General features: G+C 35.5%; 1 protein-coding gene across 3 annotated transcripts in view; it reads left to right on the top strand.

Annotated features, from left to right (window-relative positions):
- LOC136027549 (uncharacterized) overlaps nucleotides 1-15914 on the top strand; it is a 59665-nt gene that overhangs the window by 18764 nt on the left and 24987 nt on the right. The window contains exon 4 of one of the 3 annotated variants that reach the window (XM_065704910.1): nucleotides 5691-6159. The exons of the other annotated variants lie outside the window; for them this stretch is intronic. Coding sequence (XP_065560982.1) covers nucleotides 5691-5706 — 16 coding nt within the window. The 3' untranslated portion in view covers nucleotides 5707-6159. Of the gene's footprint in view, nucleotides 1-5690; nucleotides 6160-15914 lie in introns of those variants that run through there. 3 annotated transcript variants of the gene reach the window in all.

Genomic DNA, 15914 nt, shown 5'->3' with positions numbered 1-15914 from the left:
CCTAGTTTTTCTGCTTAAAAGTGCAGTAGCCTAGTTTTTTTACGCTATTGCATAGTTACTAGCTTCACTAAATGGGTCAAATATAGATTAGGTTTGCTAGTTTTGAGGGAAAACCCTCATTCTTTGCTTATTTTCAACTCACAATTGACTCATGATGCCAAAGAAAGGTTAGCCTATGAATAGATTATAGAATTAGCTATTAAAGGGAAAGGAGCACGGTATAATTGCTATTGGAGCAACCACTAAGCCTACTAGCCAAGTCTATTGCCCATTATGAACCAATTGAAGATAAAACTGAATGTGCTGTTCTTCTAATTAGGCAATAGTGTTTATTTAAGGCCCATAAATAAGCCTTAAAAAACTCAAGGCTACCAATGATTTTGCTATTTGTTGTCCTAGGCTATCTCAGATGTCCAAAAATATGTCTTTGCTATCATCAGCCTAGTGCTGGAGCAGTCTCAACAGTTATTGAAACACTCAGAACCATGCCTTTGGCCTGGAAATCTAGCTTTGTAAGAATTACCAAGCACATATTTCAGATCTATAAAAGAAGGATAATTCTTTGAAACTTTTGCACTGCATAGCATTTTAAACATCAAATAGTAGTACTAGCCTAGTATCAGTTTTAATACACAAAATAATTTACTGTTGCATAATATAATCATTACACCATGATTGAAGTTCATAGCCTGTCTCTGTTACCTTCTCAGCTTTGTAAATAAAAGTATTGCATTAGTTATTCGAAGTTAATAAACAAGTATGAAAAGCAGGCAAAATTTTACATAGCGAAAATAATATACTTGTGTGAACTGACTGAGGCAATGATAAAATATGCAATAAAGCCCAAAATCACGAGTATAACGAACTATGAAAATAAGGCAGGCGATATACTTTTATGTATAGAAGTCGAATATTGAAACTTAATGCGAAAAGAAATCATACCGTATATGAGGTGTGATATCTTCTCCTCAATGCCTTGCTCTAAACGCTAAAATTTGACTTTGTCCCAATTGTTTAAGAATAACTCCTGAAACACAAGGGTTATTTAGTTCAGGTTCAGGTTCTTTTTAATATAAGAATAAGAAGCTTTTTAAAAGTGCTAAAAAAAACATACATTAGGGGCACACCTCATTTTCGCAATAATTTATGTTGGTATTAATGCTGATGTTTACTTCTATTTAAAAAGACTTTTTTTTCTATTTGGTTACTGAAAGGTAAAAACAACTCTCAAGGGAAAATATTGACATTTTGAAACTTTGAAACTTTATTTTGTGGAAAAAGCTTCTTTCTTTAATTAACACAATAAAAATTGACGGGAAAACTCTGGAAAATCAAATCCAACAAAAGCTTCATGAAATCACCCTACACCCTATGTTAACTTAAGAACCAAATACAAGGGAAATTAAAAGACATGCTTGCAAGATACAAACATTATAAAAAGATTGGCTGGCACAGACTGGGCAAAATCATTAAAGATTCTTTGGAAGAGCGTAAAAGAGCGTAAAGAGTGATGCATTAAGAGGAGGTGAGCCCATCAAATGCGTAATAATTTCTGTTCGTTTTAAGTTTTAATTCTGCTCCATACTTTCAGCTGAAAAAACATTTTCTTATTTATTTTTTCATTGCTTTTTTTTAAATATTGCTAGAATATCCTGCTCTCCCTTCATCGAAATTTTCTTCCCCCATGATAAATTCCTCCAAGGAAAGTTCCCCCAACATATCCCCCTCTTTTCAACCCCCCCCCCCCAATCAAAAAATTCTTCTGAAAACGTCGGTACTCTTCCAAATAACCATTACTATATGTAATCACTAGTCAAAGTTTGTAACTTGCAGCCCCTCCCATGGGGACTGTGGGGGAGTAAGTCATCCCCAAAGACATAGTTATAACTTGAAGCATTAAAACTTGAAACATTAAAACTTGAAACGATCAAAAATTATTACGCATATGAGGGGTTTACCTCCTCGTTATAACTCACTCTTTACGCTAAAGTATTTTTAGTAATTTCTACTATTTATTCTACGGCCTTGTTGATTCAGAGGTCATTCTTAAGGAATTGGGACATTTAAGCTTTAGTGTAAAGAGCGAGGTATCGACGAGGGTTGAACCCCCTCATATACGCAATAAAGCATACGAATATAGAAGTTCGTCACGTAAGTTAATTTGTAAGTTACGTATAATTTTTACCAATGAAAACGTTTGTAAAAAATTAAAAGTTCTACTTGCCTTTTTAAGTAATAAAAAAATTGGAGGGGAACTGGGCCTCCTCCTTCACTCCTTTTTTCTTAAAGTCTCCCGATAATTGCAATTAATCAATATGCAAATTTTGTTTTAATTATTTATGTGCCGAGAGCCAAGATTAAAATATGCATTAATTGAAAAACTTCCAGAAATTAAATAGAAAAAAACAAGTTTTTTTAAATGAAAGTAAGGAGCAACATTAAAACTTAAAACGAACAGAAATTACTCCGTAAATGAAAGAAGCTTTTCTTCCTCAACGCCTCGCTCTTTACGCTAAAGTTTCTTACTGTTTTAAAAAGTAGAGGTAAGAGAAAGAGTCAAACTTTAGCGTAAAGAGCGGGGCGTTGAGGAAGAAAAGCCCCTTTCATATACGGAGTAATTTCTGTTCGTTTTAAGTTTTAATGTTGCTCCTTACTTTCATTTAAAAAACTTGTTTTTTTTTTCTAATTAATTTCTCCCTATTTTCTAAAATAAGGCACATTCTCTCAGGTTCGTAACTTTTGATGGGTAAGACTGAACTTGATGAAACTTATATATTTAAAATCAGCATCAAAATGCGATTCTTTTTATGTAACTATTGGTATCAAAATTCAATTTTTTAGAGTTTTGGTTACTATTGAGCCGGGTCCCTCCTTTCTACAGTTCGTTACCACGAACTGTTTGATCTCTTCACATAGTTTCTGGCTCTAGGAACAACAAGTAACTCATACATGATAAGCTCTTGAATTTTTTCATGCAGTATTTCTAAGTATAAGAAATATCATCAGACTGTGTAATTTGTTACATTCAGAAACCAGACTACTACATCTATAATTACCAAACTCTTATCATCTTTGTTTTATAGGGGTTTGATTCAGGTTTTCTAAAATCACTAGTACTCCCCCTCCTTTTCAAAACTATATTCATAATCTTTTGTAACTTATTTCTAACCTCATCGCCGCCATATGTAAGAAACTCTTTCACAACGCTACCATCACCTGGGGCCTTATAATTTTTAAATAATTTTGTGACTGTCATTAATTCTTCTTTCACGTCCAATGTGTCACACGCTTTTTCATTTCCTGTAATTCTATCCCGGCTCAGCATATTCTTATATCTGGGTCAGTTTTTAAGTTTTAGAGCTGTTCTTCGTTTTTATGGCACTTGGTATTAACCATCTTATTTTAAATCCCGACTGGATCCGGTGACATTGGGGAGAATTGAGGGGGAAACCTAAAATCTTGGAAAATGCTTAGAGTGGAGGGATCGGGATGAAACTTGGTGGGAAAAGTAAGCACAGGTCTTAGATACGTGATTGACATAACCGGAACGGAACCGCTCTCTTTGGGGGAGTTGGTTTTTGAATTTAAAAAAAGGGAATAGTTGTGGGAAAAGTCAAAGTCATGGCCAATTGTAGAAAAAAGCCAAGACAGATTGTCTAATTAAGTGGGCAGCCTAGTCAAGGAATTCTGAACAAATTAGAAAAATGAGGTATTTTTAACTTACGAAGGAGTGATCGGATCTTAATGAAATTTGAAGTTTGGAAGGATATCGTGTCTCAGAGTTCTTATTTTAAATTCCGACTGGATCCGGTGACATTGGGGGGAATTGAGGGGGGGATGCTAAAATCTTTGAAAACACTTAGAGTGGAGGGATCGGGATGAAACTTGGTGGGAAAAATAAGCACAAGTCCTAGATACATGATGGACATAACCAGGACGGATCCGCTCTCTTTGCGGGAGTGGGGGGGAGAGCGCTAATTCTGAAAAATTAGAAAAATGAGGTATTTTTAACTTACGAAGGAGTGATCGGATCTTAATGAAATTTGATGTTTGGAAGGATATCATGTCTCGGAGCTCTTATATCAAATTTCAACCTTATCCGGTGATGGGGATGTTTGGAGGGGGCGGAACCTAAACTCTTGGAAAATGCTTAGAGTGGAGGGATCGGGATGAAATTTGGTGGGAAAAATAAGCAGAAGTCCTAGATACGGGATTGACATAACCGGAACGGATCTGCTCTAATTGGGGGAGTGGGGGGGAGGTTAATTCTAAAAAAAAACAATATAGAAAAAATGAAGTATTGTTAACTTGCGAAAGAGTGATCGTATCTTAATGAAATTTCATATTTAGAAGGACCTTGAAACTCAGATCTTTTATTTTTTTATCCCGAACGGGTCCAGTGTCATTAGGGAGGGGGGATCTTGGAAAATACTTAAAGCGGAGAGATCAGGATGAAACTTGGTGGAAAGAATAAGCACAAGTCCAAGATAGGTGACTGACATGACTGGACCGGATCCGCTCTCTTTGGTGGAGTTGGGAGGGGGGGGGAGTAATTCGGGAGAATTAGAAAAAATGAGGAATTTTTAACTTACGAACGGTTGATCAGATCTTAATGAAATTTGATATCTAGACGGCTTTTGTGCTTTAAAACTCCCATTTTAAATCCCGACCAGATCCGATGACATTGAAGGGAGTTGGAGGAGGAAGCTGGAATTCTTGGAAAACGTGAAATCGAGGTATCTTACGAATGGGTAATCGGATCTCAATGAAACTTGATATAGAAGAATGTTATGTCTCAGATGCTTCATTTTCAATTCGAATAGGATCCGGGGACATAGAGGGTTGGAGGGGGGAAACAGAAATCTTGGAAACTGGAAATATTGGAAAACGCTAAGAGTGGAGATATCGGAATGAAACTTGATGGGAAGAATAAGCACAAGTTATAGATATGAGATTGACATAATTGGTGCGGATCTTTTCTCTTTGGGGGAGCTGGGGGTTGTTAATTTTGAAAAGTTAGAAAAATTGAGGTATTTTTAACTTAAGAACGGTTGACCAGATCTTAATGAAATTTGATATTTAGAAGGAACTCATGTCTCAGAGCTCTTATTTCAAATACCGACCAGATCTGTTGATATTGGGGGGAGCTAGAAGGGGAAACCAGAAAACTTGGAATATGCTTTTAAATGTCGTAGATACATGACAGACGTAACCGGACTGGATCTGCTCTCTTTGGGGGAGTTAGATGGTGGGGTTCACTGCTTTGGTTAGTTTGGTGCTTCTGGACGTGCTATGACGATGAAAATCGGTAGGCGTGTCAGGGAGCTTGATAAAGTCGTTTTCCCAGATTCGAACATCTTGGGGGCTGAAGGGAGAGGAAAAATTAGAAAAATTGAGGTATTTTTAAATTGTAAGTGGGTGATCGGATCTTAATGAATTTTTATATTTAGAAGGACTCAGCGCTCTTATTTTAAATCCCGACTGGCATTAAGCCTCTGATTTTCCTTTTAAAGCAATCTATTGATTCTTAGAATTTTGCTTGAGCTCATAACATATGAGCTCTTGGCTCTTCCGACCTCGCCATAAGTGCCATGTGAGCTCTTAGCTCTTGTTTCTTTCGTTTTTGTTTTTTTTCATCATTTCTTTACAGGTCTTATCTCCCATCAATTAACATCTTCTTTCTTTTCTAGGTTGATAATTGAGTGATTAAGTGAGGAGCTGAGCAGTAAATTTCGCTATATACTAATAATAAATAGAAGTCTGTATGCTGTTGCCGTCTTTTTGTGTGATAGCTTCAATTCTTCACAGAAAAAGGCGTTGCAACAGACCTGTCTTATTTTAATTCTAAAGTTAAAAGAAAAATCAAGGGTTCTCAACTTTAAGTTCATTTAAGCATCTGTAAAACTCGTTTTGCTTTTTTTGTCTCTCCTTTTAATATTTTAAAAGAATTAGAGCCCTTAAACATTTTGAAATTATTATCTTTTTTGCTAACCCCTCGCTAAACGAATTTACTGCTCATCCAAGCTCTTCTGCTTCTTCCATGGCCTCTGCTCCTCAGCCAAAGAACCGATTCCGGAGTCAAGAAAATTAAAAAGAAAACCTGAGATATGTTATTTTCCTTTTAACTTAATAAAAATTGAAACGCTTTTTTAAGTTAAACGTTTTCTTACATTTTATCATATACTTACTACTTTCTGTTCCTAGAGTCAGCAATTATTTAAGGAACCCTGATTAAAAAGATTGAGTCAGTTAGAGAGGCGATCTTGCTCAAAATCTTAGTCATGGAATTGTTTTTTTGTTTTTTTTTTGTTTTTTTTTTTTAAAAAAGAAGCACTACATCTTGCACTTTGTAATTTATACTGCTATATTAGCTGTGTAACAATTATAAAATCATGCGCTGCTTAAGTAAAGAGCGATGTGGGCACATAGTAGTATTATTGTTATTATTTTATTTTATTTATTTTTTTGTTTTAGAATGGGTCACTTTCTATCGAAGGAGTTGTCGTAGAAACTTCGAAAAGAGCTCATTCGATTGGGAATTGTAAGGGATAGTCCCCCTCTTAATAGTCAAAAGTGATTCGAGGGCAACTAATACCCCTTCCACGCCCACCTTTTCCCCCAATGTAATAATACAAATTTTGAGTTAGCCATTTTGTTTAACGTAGTTGAAAGGACCAGAAATTATGTTTTTGAGGATAAAAAACCCCTACAGCTCTCAAGGCGAGGATTGTAAGTTTTGCCCGGGGGCATATAAGGTTTATGTAGAAAGGCTGATCATATAAACTTCGGAGGGGGATATTTGGATTGCTAATCAGAAGTTATAGTGCCCTTTTTAACATTCAGTTATCAGGGAGCGGATAACCCCCCGCCTCCCCCTCCCACACACACACACCTCGTATTTTCCTGAAATGCAACTGATGGAAACTATAGGGGGCCATTTGTTGTGTTAGAAACATCGACAGGAGCTCATTCGATTGGAGATTGACAGGGCTAGTGCCCTTTTTAATAGTTGAAAGTGAAAAGAGGGAAACTAAATCCCCTCTCATGCCCACCATTTCCCTACATACATTCAATCAAAATTTTGAAAGAGCCATTTTGTTCAACGTAGTTGAAAGTCCGCAAAATTATGTTGTTGCGGATGACAACACCCCACAGTCCTCAGGGCAAGGGCTGTAATTTTTGCCCTTGGGTATATAAGGTATATCTATATAAAGGGTGATCGTATATGCTTCGGAGTGGGCTCATCGGATTAGTAATCATAAGTTCTAGTGCCTTTTATAAGATTCAGAGTGTTCTGAGGATGGATAACCTCACACCCCGCATTTTTCGTAAACACATCTGATAGAAATTTTGAGATGGCCATATGATGTCTTAGAAACTTCGGAAAAGGCTCATTCGATTGGAAATTGAAATAACTAGTGCCTTTTTATCAAATGTGATTGGAGGGCAACTAACCCCCCTTGCACGCCTACCATTTCCCCAAACACATCTATCAAAATAGGACAGACATTTTTGTGAATGTTGCTTAAAGGTCCGGAAATTATGTCCTTGAGGATGACAACCCCTCAGTCGTCAAGACAAGGGTTGTAAGCTATGCCCTTGGGGGCATATAAGGTTTTTATAGAAAGATTGATCGTATAAACTTTGGGGGAGGCTCATTGGATCGGTAATTAGAATTTCTAGTGCCCTTTATAAGATTCAGAGTGATTGGAGGATGGATGCCCCCACACCTCGTATTTTTCCGAAATGCATCTCATAGATATTTTGAGATGGCCATTTGTTGTAGAAACTTGGAAAAAGGCTCATTCGATTGGAAAATGAAGGGGATAGTGCCTCTTTTAAGTGACTTGGAAGTAAATAACCCCCTTTCTACGCCCACCATTTCCCCAGACATCCAATCAAATGCTGACATAGCCATTTTGTTTAGCGTAGTAGTTGAAAGATTCGGAAATTATGTCTTCTAGTATGACAGCCCTCAGGAAAAGGGTTGTAAGTTATGCCCTGGGGGTATATATAGAAAGGGTGACGGTATAAACTTTGAAGGAGGTTCATTAGATTGGTAATCAGAATTTCTAGAGCCCTTTGTTAGATTCAGAGTGATTGGCCGATGGATATTCTCCCCCCCCCCCCCCACACACACACAAACACACTTTGTATTTTCTCGAAATGCATCTGATAAAAACTTTGAGATCACCAATAGTTGTAGAAACTTCGAAAAAGGCTCATTCCATTGGATATTGAACGGGATAGGTCCCCTTTTAAGATTCGAAAGGGATTGGACAGCAACTAACCCCCCTCTGACAACCACCAATTTCCCCAAGGACATCCTATCAAAATTTTGAGATAGCTATTTTATTCAGCGTAGTTCAAAAGTCCGGAAATAAGTTTGTTGAATATGACATCACCCCACGCCCATCAGGGTATGGGTTGTAAGTTTCGACCAGGGGGGTATATTAGGTTCTTATAGAGGATGGTCGCATAAACTTCGGAGGGGCTTATTGGACTGGTAATCAGAAGTTCTAGTACCTTTTATAAGATTTAGAGTGATCAGAGGTTTGATACTCCAGCCTCAGATCACTCGGAGATAAGTAAAAGCCCCTTTTACTTGTCGAAAATGATTGGAGGCGAACTAACCCCGCTCTAACGTCCGCCATTTCCCCAAACACATCCAATCAAAATGTTTAGATAGCCATTTTGTTCAACTTGTTAATAGGTACGGAAATTATGTCTGAGGATGACAACAACCCCCCCCCTAGCCCTTTTTAAGATTCAAAGTAATCGGAGGATGAATACCCTCTCCCCCTCCCACGCCTCTTACTTTCCTAAAATGCATCTGATAGCATTTAGTTTTTTTATTTAATGTTATTGTTGATTGTCGTTTGTGTTTACTCCACTATCTTTTGATGTAAGTGGGTTATAAAGAAATAAGATATTATTATTATAGTTATTTTGAAATAGCCATTTGTTTTCGTAGAAACTACAAAAAAGGCTCATTCGATTAGAAATTGAAATTACATTTTTTAAATGTCACAATTCATTGGAGGGCAACATGAACTCTTCCGATGCCCTTCAATTCTCAAAATACATTTAATCAAAAATTTTCGGTAGCCATTTTGTTAAGCATAGTTGATAGGTCTGGAAATTAAGTTTTTGGGGTGGATAACCCTTACAGCCCTCAGCGAAAGGGTTGCAAGCAATGCCCTGAGGGTATATAGTTTTATGGAGAGGGTGGTCGTATAAACTCCAGAAGGAGCTCATTGGACTGAAAATCAGCCACCCCCCCCCCCCTACATCGTATTGTTCACAAATGTTTTCGATAAAAATTTTAGATACCCATTTGTTATAAAAGAGTCCAAAAATCATATAATAAGACCTTTTGGATGGGAAGAATCTCCCATAATGTGGGGGTAAGGTATTTAAGTTATGACGAGGGGCACATTAAGTTTGTGTGGAAAGGGTGGTCGTATGAACTCTAGAAGAGGCTCATTTTATTTAAAATGTATAGTTCTAGTTCGCTGATGAGAGTCAAACATTATGGAGAGCAACTAGCCCCCCTCCCTGAAACCCTTTTTTCCCATATCCGATTGAAATTTTAAGAGAGTTATTTTGTTCAGCATTGTTGAAAGGTCCAGTAATTATGTCTATGGCGATGTCAACCTCCCCCGAGTCCTCAGGACAAGGTCTTTAAGTTTGGTAAATCAATAATTGTTTACACATAGTGTATGTTATTGAGAAAAGTATGCATGTTTGAACTTTGTCCAAGAAGACAAAGGGTATTCATATAAGTCTTTCAGAGAATGTTGAGGGGAGTGTTGAACTAAACCAAAGCACGTTATGTGTGTACAGATTGTCATAAGGATGCAAATATAATTTGAGTTACTTTTGAATTCACCATACAAATAGCTACCCATACTATTGATTCTCATAGAAAATAACTGAAAAGATGTAAAATATTATTTTTTCCATGAAAAATGCTATGTCAATAAAAAATGAAAAGAAATTAATTTGAAAAACTGCAAAACAAGTTTTTAAAGAAAAGTAGAGCCCCGTTAAGCCAAGAATGAGCAGAAATAAAGCCAAATATTCCTCCAAGCGTAAAACTAACACAAATCACATCAATATACAAATGAAACTCAAAGCGGTCAGAAATTACAATTAATAGCCGAGTCAAGCTCAAAACAAGCAAAAATTAACGTGAGTAAGGTTTATGACTCCATGCCTTCTCAATATCAGAACATAATTTCTGCTTTGCTGAAAAAAAAATGAGTGTTGATTGTCAGTTTAATTGACATTTAGTGATAATTATTGCTTAAAGTTATGATAATATTTATGAAACTAAGAAAAGAGGAAACATTTAAAATGTGTTTTGTTTTCATTAAAGTACAAATTATGTTCTGGTCTTGAGAAGGTCTGGGGGTTATCAGCACTACTCACGTTAATTTTTGCTCATTTTGAGTTTGACTCAGGAATTGAGTTTTTTAAGTTAGACCGATACTTTAGATATAATTATAGAGCAATCAATTGGCAAAGCGATACTTTCAGTTTTTAGTTTATAACATAGAGGAGTGGATTTACGCTACGGAGAAGAGTTCAAAGCCTGAAAACCCGGTTTGTTTTCATGTGCATCGCTTCCAAAGAAAAACTATCATTGCGGAACTTATATTTTGAGAAATACACAGTTTAACGGAGAAATTGCATCGCAATATTATATTCAGTTCAGGAAATGGCGTAAGGGTATGTGTACTGCGATTTAGTACTTTCATCTCTATGACTCTAAAGTAGTATCTTCAAATGGGTGACAAAAATTATTATTGTGGAAAATATGTTTGGAGAAATATATTGTTTAATGTATTATCTTTAAGAAATAGATGGCGTCTCGAAGCGCGACTCTAGGACTGAAAGTTGAGCTGCCCGATTAGTAAACAAGCTGCTTTATTGTCAAAGTAAACATCGAATTTTTCAATGTTTAAACTTTTGGTTTAAATTTTAAACCAAAAGGTTCGTTTGCACTCAGTTCCAGTGAGTGCAAAAGAAGCATTTTCTGTTTTACAATGCATGGTTTTACAATCTTCTTAAAAAAGAATCGAGTTTGATATAATTCCCTTACTTTATATAATTCCTCTATTTAGCGTAAAGTAAGGTTTGAATATTAGTTGCTAATCGGCAGGAAAACTTGAAATTTTACTCTAATGCAGAAATTTATGATCAAATTTATTTGGCCAACTTTAAAGATAATATTCAATCCTTGGATTCAATCCCCACACAAGGCGAATCAGATTCGTCTTGTTAAAAGAGTATTTTTCTGAAAATTGACACAGTACTCTATTTTCCAGTGGGTAAAAATGATCCAGATTAGAAACTTTTTTTTCTTTTAGGCTAAGAAATGCCCCTGTTTACGAAGACAAATATAAATCATATTACAATATTTAAAGAAAACTGTAAACGTTATTGCTAGGAAAAAAAAGGCTATAGTCAGCTAAAATCATTTTTTAGATTTCTCCCCCTGTCTCCCGTGATGAGGTGTCATTGTCACTCCCTTTTGAATATTACTTATAGTGCTCGTTTGTTTCTGTTACGTTTTCAAATGGTAGCATTCCTTGGGCTTGTTTACGGGATTTATTTAGCGACTGGAGAGTTTGAAAACAAAAAAAAAAATGGTAGAAGGGAAAACTCCTATTTTTGTTATTGAAAAGATTTTTGTTTTAGATTTTTCTATAGGTTTTCAATTTAGGAAGGTTAATCTCACTAACCTGGGACGTTCACATGATTTTACTTCAAATAGGGATGCATTTCGAGATTTATTTAGTAATTTCAATCAGAAGTGCCTCCATTAAAAAATTCCAGGATTTCTGGAGAGGTAAGTCTCCCCTGCTTATATTCCTGCCATTGAGCTTTCAAGTTGGCTGAATTATCTGAATAGTAAATAACCAGTAAGGGCAAGGTGGGAGGGTTTAAATGAATTTGAAGATAGAAGGGGAGAAAATAATGAAAATTTATTTCAATTAAGAGGGTTCCAGGAATTGGTTAGGATTCCAGAAGTACTACATGAGGTGTATTTTATCAAAATCTTCCATTGCTAGCTAACTTGCCGCTCATTTTGATTGCAAAACACAAGAGACATTTGTATCAAGGGAGTCTAGCCACAAATTATTCTGGAGGTTCAAAATATTTCACAGAATTTTTGGCATTTTTGTTTTGTTTTAGACAGCAATATAAATTCTTGAGAATGTAGGGGTATATGCAAAATGACCTTTCAAAGATCTTTCAGCGGGAAATTTACTTTTTTTGTTAAATTGTTTTAAGAAAATATGTTTAAAAAAAAAAATACAAAAAAATATTCTTCAGAATTTCGAGGAAGGCGGTGAAGGGGGAAATTTAGAGGTCAGCCATTCAAATATTTGTAAATATAGATATGTATTAGTTTTTATGGTACTTGGAATTTACCAAGTGACAATACCAATTCTGTCCATCGATCTGTCTGTTGGTCCCGGTTTTGCTAGTTTGGGCCCTTCCAGATAAGCTAGGACGATAAAAGTTGGCAGGTGTATCAGGGCTCAGACCAGATTAAATTAAAAATAATCACTTCTCTGATTCCACCATCTGGAGGGGGGAGGGGAGGGACGGTTAATAGGGAAAAAAATGAGGTATTTTCAACTTACAAATGGGTAATCAGATCTTAATGAAAATTAAAATTTAGAAGGTTCTCGCGTCTTAGATCTGAATCTTTATTTGAAGAAAAAGTTGTATTGGAAATCTAAGAGCCCCATCCCCCTTTTCCCCCCGATAATTGATCGGGGGATGTACTTTTTAAGATATTATAATCATTCTCAAAGGGTTAATAGGTAATACGGAAAAGAGGATAGTGACAGATATCCGAAGCACTTTTAATGCTTCTTTTCCTTAATAGCAGACTCACTTTTAAGATTAATAATGTTTTTAGTAATGTAGTAATACTTTAGTTTCTTTGCATATTACCTTGACACTTCTGTTCGGACAGAGTCTTTTTTGGTTAACCAACCTTTTATTGTTTGAATTGCTTAGTTTAGGAATACCAAGTGATATTAAATATGCTGGAGCCATCCAAATGTCTTTCAACGACAAGAAATAAAAAAAACGAAAATGATAAGAAAAGATAAAAAGAACTATAAAAAAATAATGGACATGACATATATATTGTTTGTTCAGGGTTTGGTAAATGGAAAAAATTTTCTCTCCTGGGCTCAAACAATATTTTTAAATCCTTGCAAATAATCCACTCCCTCGTTCCCAAGATAATTTCTGCCAAAATTCAAATACAGATGTCAATTTGTGACGTAAGCACGATAACCACTCTTGAATTTGTCACCTTTTAGCGAAAACCACTTTTGCGTCCTATAAGTTGTTCATTTATTAAAATAATTTGATATATATTACGTGTTCAAATTTATATTAACAAATAATAAAAATGGCCACCGGGCCTGACAAAGGACATTTATAAAAATTATCAAAGCCTTTTTATGAAGTTACGAGAAATGGAGTTTTTATTGATATTTTTATATCTCTTAGCATACGGATGCAAGCATCAGGTTCTTTCTTCCAATTTTTAGGATAGCAATTTGTATTCTGCCTTCAGCATGTTTCTATAGCATTCGGCTAAATATCCAGCTGCTTATTTTACAAAATCATGCAATTACTTCTTCATTCTCATCATAAACCCAAATTACCACAACCACAACCTGTTGGAGCAGCAATGGCCATGGATTACTTTCATAAGTACCATCTTTAATCATTTTTTTTGTAAGTGTATCATTCATAATTGAGTGTTTCGAAGGATTTTGAATAGTTGAAAATTTAGTAAATGTATTTGCATATCTTTAAAATCTTATAAAATGGAATTGAGCAAAGTTATGAAGCTGAAAACAATTTTGTTGTACTTCAATTAAGCAGAAGGTTTATTTTGCAAAGTCTCACTTTTACAACACACATATTTTAAAAGGTCATCAAAGGCCAGGGCCCTCTAGAGGGAGGAGTGGAGGTAGTTGCTTCAAAATACCTTCCTAGAATGCACTTTAGTCTATAGATTCATCCCTGAAAGTTTCATTTTCCTAACCTAAACCCTTTCTGAGATAGCAAGAAGTCAATTAACTAGAATTTTACCAAAAATACTCTGAAAAGGTATTGTCAAGCTTCCATGTTCACCCTCCTCTGATTTCTAAGCCTTTAAAATGTGCCTACTTGACAGGTAGGCAACATGGAACTTGCAATGGTAGACATTTTGAAACTTTAAAAAAATAACATTTTGCCCTAATTTTTAGTTATCAATTTCTTTTTCTCTGATTTTTATTCTGTAAATGCAATTCCTGTTGTTAGAGTAGAATTTTAAGCAATATCAGCAGGTTACTTCTAAATTTAGGAAATGTATTTGTGGTTCTTTAAAACCTCTTAAATTGGGATTGAGTAAAGTTGTGAAGCTGAATACAGTTTTGTTGTATTTCATTTAAGCTGAAGATCTATTTGCAAGGCTTACTTTTATATAACAAAATTTTCAAGGTCAGGGCCCTCTAGAGAGAGAAGGAGGAGTGGTGGGTACATCAAAATACCTTCCCTGGAATTTACTTTAGTCTGTAGACCCATCCCTGAAAGTTGCATTTTCATACACTAACTGCTTTCCAAGATATAAAAAAGGTAAACTAGAATTTTATTGAGTAAAATTTTAAGCCACATCAATGGTTCTTTTTTCTAAATTTAGAAAATGTCTTAATCTTTGAAACTTCATATATTTCAATTGAATAAAGTTGTGAATCTGGAAAACAGGGTATAAGATCCAGACCTATAGACAATAACCTCTGGAAAGGGACCTTGACCCTGTTGGGGACCTACAAGACTAGAGACTTGGTGGTCAACTCTGTCCCCACTTTATGAGTGGCACCCCTCAGCAAAATTGTAGCATAGTAAACAACAAAGTATTTGCACATGATCTTAGTCTCTGATTGATGGATAACTCTTCTGCTTTTTTGTGGGTACTTTTAGGCTGAAAACCTCTTTTCTATTGGCTTAACTTTTGGCTGCTTGTTTGATAAGTTAAGTAGCCTATGTTATTGATTCCTTATGTTACCAAGGGTAAATGCTGATATAATCTGATTACTAATATAACAGGTAATGGACTGGAAAAACAATTGTTTCAGTTGAGTTTGGAGACCAAACTGCATGTCACTCCAATTTCCCCTCTTTATCTCATTAGTATTAGAATACACTAATTTTGGAATAGCTTGCACTAATTAATACACTAATCTATCTATATATATAAAAATAAGTTGTCTGTGTGTGGATCTGTGGATGGATCAGGTGACGTCATGTTTCGGCTGACGTCATGAAATTAGTTGCCATCATTTTTGTTTTGAAGGTGACGTCATTCAAGTTATATAAGACATATGTTCGCGTAGAATTCTATTAATGTTTAAGTTTACAATGACTGATGAAGATGCTCAAAGAGTCTATGCCAAAAAACTTGCTGCTGATAGAGAAAGTCAGAAAAGAAAGCGTGCCGAGGAATCAAAAGAACAGCAAGGAAACAGGCTTGAGGCTAAAGAATGCAAAACCACGCAGTTAGATGAAGATCCACCTGGACAGCAGAGTCAAAACATATTAAAACTGAAAATGATAGCGATGATGATTGGGTTTGGGATTTTGACTTGGAAAAGGTCATCAATGACTACCAGATTTTAGTTAAAAAAACAAAGGTTCGGCAATATGTATTTCATAGTGAAGCTGAAAAATAAAGAAGAAAAAGAAAACTGAAAAAAGAAAAAAGAGAAATTACAGACTGGGATACAATCTATTTATATGCAGCGACAATTGGACAGTGAAGAATGTTGTATATTCGCAAGTTTTATGCAGTTAATTTGTATTGTATCCATCTATCTATCTATCTATAT

Source organism: Artemia franciscana, chromosome 5 (genome assembly GCF_032884065.1).
Source record: "Artemia franciscana chromosome 5, ASM3288406v1, whole genome shotgun sequence".
NCBI lineage: Eukaryota > Metazoa > Arthropoda > Branchiopoda > Anostraca > Artemiidae > Artemia > Artemia franciscana.
The sequence above is the reverse complement of the archived record's forward strand: the minus strand, read 5'-3'. Positions and strand labels throughout refer to the sequence as shown.